Consider the following 6000-nt stretch of genomic DNA (forward strand, 5'->3'; position numbering starts at 1 on the left):
CAGTGGCTCATGCCTATAATCCCAGCACTTTGAGAGGCAGTGGCAGGCAGATCACGAGGTCAGGAGTTCAAGACCAGTCTGGCCAACATGGTGAAACCCAATCTCTACTAAAAATACAAAAATCAGCTGGGTATGGTGGTGCACTCCTATAATAGCAGCTACTCAGAAGGCTGAGGCAGGAGAATTGCTTGAACTGGCACCTGGGAGGCGGAAGTTACAGTGAGCTGAAATAATGCCACTGCATTCCAGCCTGGGCTACACCGTGAGACTCTGTCTCAAAAAATTGTCGTTATTATTATTATAAATATAAAAACTGAGCCGGGCACGGTGGCTCAAGCCTGTAATCCCAGCACTTTGGGAGGCCGAGGCGGGTGGATCACGAGGTCAAGAGATCGAGACCATCCTGAACAACACAGTGAAACCCCGTCTCTACTAAAAATACAAAATATTAGCTGGGCACGGTGGCGCGTGCCTGTAATCCCAGATACTCAGGAGGCTGAGGCAGTAGAATCACTTGAACCCGGGAGGCGGAGGTTGCAGTGAGCCGAGATCGCACCATTGCACTCCAGCCTGGGTAACAAGAGTGAAACTCCATCTCAAAAAATAAAATAAAATAAAATAAATATAAAAACTGAAAACAGTTCAGATGTTCTTCAATGAATGGTTAAATGGCGGAATATCCATACTATAGAATACTACTAAGCAATAAAAAGGAACAAAGTATGGCTATACACGACAACTTGCATGAATCGCTAGGGAATTATCATGGGTGAAAAAAGCCCATCTCAATGTTCTGTACTTTAGCACACAACATTGTATACTAAATGAATACTTTAGTATTCATTTACATAGCATTCTTTTTTTTTTTTGAGACGGAGTTTCCCTCTTGTCACCCAGGCTGGAGTGCAATGGCGCGATCTCAGCTCACGGCAACCTCCGCCTCCCGGGTTCAAGCAATTCTCCTTGCCTCAGCCTCCCAAGTAGCTGGGATTACAGGCACATGCCTCCATGCCCAGCTAATTTTTGTATTTTTAGTAGAGACAGGGTTTCACCGTGTTGACCATGATGGTCTCGATCTCTTGACCTCGTGATCCACCCGCCTCGGTCTCCCAAAGTGCTGGGATTATAGGTGTGAGCCACTGCGCCCAGCCTACATAGCATTCTTAAACTCACAAAATTTTAGAAGTGGAGACAGATGAGTGGTTCTCAGGCATCAAGGATGGTGGGAGGAGGGGAACATTTAGGGTGTGGCTATAAAAGGGCAACCCCTTGGATTGATGCCACTGTCCTGTATGTTGACCAGTGGTGATATACCATAGTTTCACAAAATGTTACACGGGGGGAAATGGGGCAAAGGACACGTGGGATCTCTCTACATTATTTCTCACAACTGCATGTGAATCTACAGAAAAAGTGATTTCAAAATAAAAAATTTAAACAGCGGGTACAGTGCCTTATGCCTATAATCCTAACACTTTGGGAAGCCAAGGTGAGAGGACTGCTACCTGGACAACACAGCAAGACCTCATCTCTAGAAAATTTTAAAAATTGGTTGGGTGTGGTATTATGCACCTACAGCTACCTGGGAGGTTGAGGTGGGAGGATCACCTGAGCCCAGAAGTTTGAGGCTGCAGTGAGCTATGAATGTACTACTGCACTCCAGCTTTGGTAACAGAGTGAGATCCTGTCTCTACAAATGAAAAAAAAAAAGGCTGGCTAGACACAGTGGCTCATGCCTATAATCCCATCACTTTGGAGGCTGACGGAGGCAGATCACTTGAAGTCAAGAGTTCAAGACCAGCCTGGCCAACATGGTGAAACCCCAACTCCACTAAAAATACAAAACAATTTGGGTGTGATGGTGAGCGCCTGTAATCCCAGTCATTGAAGAGATTGAGGCAGAAGAATTGCTTGAACTCGGGAGGCGGAGGCTGCAGTGAGCCAAGATCGCATCACTGCAGTCCAGCTTGGGTGACAGAGCAAGACTGTCACAAAAAAAAAAAAAAAAAAATTAAGTTAAATTAAATTAAAAAGGCAGCCTGGGCCAGGTGCAATGGCTTACACCTGTAATCCCAGTACTTTGGGAGGCCGAGATGGGTGGACCACTTGAGGTCAGGCATTCAAGACCAGCCTGGCCAACATGAGGAAACCTTGTCTCTCCTAAAAATACAAAAATTAGCCAGTCATGGGAGCATGAGGCTATAGTCTCAGCTACTCTGGAGGCCGAGAGGCACAAGAATTGCTTGAACCCAGGAAGGTTCAGTGGAGGCTGCAGTGAACCAAGACTGCACCACTGCACTTCAGCCTGAGCAACAGAGTGAGACTCTGCCTCACACACACACAAAAAGGCAGCCTGTGTAAAACTGAACTCTAATTAAATGTCATCCTCTATCCTGAAGTTTGTTCTTCCAGGAATCCTCATCAAGGAGAACAGGGCACCAGGGCACCACTGTCTACCCATCCACAGCCCCTGGGGCACCATTTGGGTCTTCCCCCAACCCACTGCTCCCCCTCCCTACTGCCCATTTCTGGTTCTTCAGCAAGTCCAGCCTGTCCTGCCTTGCTAATTCATCCCAAATAAACTTTCTTTCCATCCCCACAGTTGTTCCCCAGCCCTGTTCTCTGCTGTACAACCTTGGCAGCCTCCACCCCAACCCCCAACTGCCTCTCTGGCCCCCTCCAGTCTGTCCCAGAGCAGCCAGGGTGAACTCTATAAAACATACATCACATTGTGCTGCTCCCCTGCTGAACACCTTCTCTTAGCTCCACACCACACTGATCCCAAGATAAAGCTCAGCTCCTCCATCAAACCCCATCTCTAGCAGCTCACCCACACCGATCTTCTGTGAATCCTAGGAGACCTCTCTCCCCAGGGCTTTGAAAATGCAGTTCCCACTGCCTGGGCTATTCTCATGCCCCCCTAGATCTCCACAGTCCTGCTGTGACCCCCCCTTTTTTTTTTTTTCAGATGAAGTCTCCCTCTGTTGCCTGGCTGGAGCAGAGTGGCACAATCTTGGCCCACTGCAACCTCCATCTTCCGGGTTTAAGTGATTCTCCTGCCTCAGCCTCCCAAGCAGCTGAGACCCACCTAATTTTTGTAGTTTTACTAGAGATGGGTTTCACCTTGTGTCCACCCACCTCAGCCTCCCAAAGTGCTGGGATTACAGGCGGGAGCCACTGCGCCCAGCCCCTGCTGCCCGTCTTCACCCAACAGGCATCCCACTGTCCTAGGAACTGATTTCTCTTTAACTGTCTTCATTACTCAATACACAAACACATTCTGGCAGTAAAAATTCAAACGATGAGGACGTCCAAACAGCCTAAAGAGAAAGTAAGCCTCACCCCATTCTACTGGCCTCTGGGAGGGAATCACCACTGACCCTGGCCTTCCAGATCCACCACCCTCTGCTTATATTACTCACAGTAGGAAAGTCAGCTGAGGTCATCTTCTTCTATATGGCTTTTTCCCTAATTCGATAATTTCTATAATTGCTTGTTCTATAATTTCTCTCCTCCACCAGACTGAAGGGCAGACTATGCAGAGTGTCAGCGAGTATTCTGAATCCGAACACCTCTAGATGGAGGTAAGCCTACCCGCCCCCCTCCCATTTCCTAGTGCGCACTGTGATCCTTCAAGAAGTGAAGGGAGTCCGGGAACAGTGGCTCACGGCTGTAATCCCGGCACTTTGGGAGGCTGAGACAGGCAGATCACTTGAGGTCAGGAGGAGTTCGAGACCAATCTGGCCAACATGGTAAAACCCTATCTCTACTAAAAATACAAAAAAATTAGTTGGGCGTGGTTGTCCACGCCTGTAGTCCCAGCTGCTTGGGAGGCTGAGGCACGAGAATCGCTCAAACCCGGGAGGTGGAGGGTGCAGTGAGCCGAGATCGAGACATTGCACTCCAGCCTGGACAACAGAGTGAGACTCCGTCTCAAAAACTAAAAATGTGCAAGAGTGGTTGAGTTCTCCTAGGAAGCTGCAGGACTCAAAGCTTCAGCTTCATCCCGCCAGTCTAGCACTTCGGGTTTGTACCCTATCTGTATACCCATCTCATCCCACTCCTCCGAGAGTCTGTATTTCCCAGTGTCTATTCTGCGCCATGGCCCTGAGTCGCCAAGGCTGCTCTTCCTCCCCGACGCCCAGCAGGTGCTCACATGGAGGCGCTCAGTGTTTGCAGTCTGCAAAGCCCACAGTTCCGAGCCTGAGCACCACCCCATCCCAGGTTCTTGCAGAGCACGGGACAGTCCATGGGCACCCAGCGTTCGCTGGCTTGGGTCGGGTGAATTTGTAAAACTGCACCGGCTACGGTGCACACTGCAGGCGCTGGGTGTTTGCTGGCTTGGGTCCCTAGCTCTGAGACCAGGCTGTGCACACAAGTGGCGCCCCTGCTGCTGTGGTCTGATTTTGAGACCACGTCCCAGCAAGAGGCATACAGTCCGATCCGCAGAAGTTCTTCGTGGTCAGGCCGCCGAGGCACCTCCGTCCCGGGCCCCGCGCGCCGCCGAACAACTTCCCGGGCCGCAGCTGCTCAAGCCCGCCCCGCCGCCGCCTTCCGCGCGATTCCCTAGAGGGAGCCCCTCCCACGCCCGCCGTAGGCCGCCCAGGCTGGCGCTGTTCCGGGCTCGAGCCCCCTCCCCGCCGGCCCGGCTCTCCCCGGCTGTTCCGGCCCCGGAGCCCCCCCGCCGGGCCTCGGCTCCCACGCTGTTCCCGCCCACGCCCCTCCCGCGGCTGTTCCGGCCCCGGCGCCCTCCGCCCCGCGGCAGCCGCGCGCCCAGGGCCGGGTGCGGCGGGAGGGGGCCCAACGCGGAACAGCCGCCTCCCCCGGCTCCGCCGTCGCTCACCCTCCAGGGCCTCAAAGATCGCCTGCGCCATCTTGGAGCCGCCGCCGTCGCCGCCGCGGGAGCCGAAACCCGGCTACGCGAGCATTGTGGGAGCCGTGGTGGCGGAGTCGGGGCCGCCAGGGGGCGCCCAGGAGCCGCCGCTGAGCCCCCAGCCCTGGAAACCCAGCCTCGGCTCGCGGGACCCCAGCATCCCTGGGCTGCCCCGGCTCCACTCGATAACCCAGTTACCCAACCATCGCGTGTGGCCCCCGCCCCACTTAAACGTCCGAGTCTACACCGACCTTATATCCGCCGCACGCGCGAAATTTCCCGTCCCTATTATCTGAACCCATATCCCCATCTCACTGGAGCAGACCCTCCAACTCTGACACAGAACCCCCCATTCCCACTGCACGTGAGTCCCCCAGGTCTGCAAAACGGACCCCATCTCCACTGAGCACAGTACGCTCCGACTCTGCAACAAACCATGAACCCCATCCCATCTCACCCAGACCACCCAGCTGTCACAGGGATCCCCCAGCTGTGCAACACAGATTCCCATCCCCCACCGCCTGTTAGCGATTTCTCGCCCTTGACACCCCCGTCAACTCTGCCTGTCTCTCCTCGCCTGACTCCTAGGCCGGAGTCCAGCGGGCGATCATAACCATGATCTCCTGGGCTCAAGCCATCCTCCCGTCTCAGCCTCCAGAGTAGCAGGGACTACAGGCATACACTGCCATCTCCTGCTAATTTTTAAATTTTTTTGTAGAGATCAGGATCTCATTATGTTGCCCAGGCTGGTGTAGAGCTTCTGGCCTCCAGCGATCCTCACATCTCAGCCTCCCAAAGCACTGGGATTATAGGCGTGAGTCTCCATGCTGGGGCTCCCATTATCCCTTAAGTAACTCTATCTCTTCACCCTCCATCCCTGCTTGTCGGGACCCCATTTCTGTCATATAAAGCCCCAACACGCACCTCAGCCACTCTTAGGCCAGCCTCTGAAGGACCCTGTCCAGGTGGCACAGAATGAGAGGTGCTCCTCACTGGGACTCCTCCCACACACAGACCCCTGTCATCTTCATTCATGCTCCATCACCTGCTTATTGAAGGTCTGCTATGCACGGAGTCCTGTGATAGCTCTAGAGACACGGTAGTCCTTTCCCACTGAGTTAGAGGTG

General features: G+C 53.3%; 1 protein-coding gene across 6 annotated transcripts in view; it reads right to left on the reverse strand.

Annotated features, from left to right (window-relative positions):
• The window catches only part of ZNF341 (zinc finger protein 341), a 54791-nt gene extending 49891 nt beyond the window's left edge, over positions 1-4900 (reverse strand). For 4 of the 6 annotated variants that reach the window (XM_078371106.1, XM_054255125.2, XM_008995513.5 and 1 more), the window contains exon 1: positions 4844-4900. In XM_078371106.1, the coding sequence (XP_078227232.1) occupies positions 4844-4874 (31 nt within the window). In that variant the 5' untranslated portion in view covers positions 4875-4900. Of the gene's footprint in view, positions 1-3422; positions 4694-4843 lie in introns of those variants that run through there. The other 2 variants (XM_078371105.1, XM_035298079.3) reach the window with 1 other exon arrangement.
• Between the last annotated feature and the right edge of the window lie 1100 nt (positions 4901-6000).

Source organism: Callithrix jacchus, chromosome 5, assembly GCF_049354715.1.
Source record: "Callithrix jacchus isolate 240 chromosome 5, calJac240_pri, whole genome shotgun sequence".
Taxonomy (NCBI): Eukaryota; Metazoa; Chordata; class Mammalia; order Primates; family Cebidae; genus Callithrix; species Callithrix jacchus.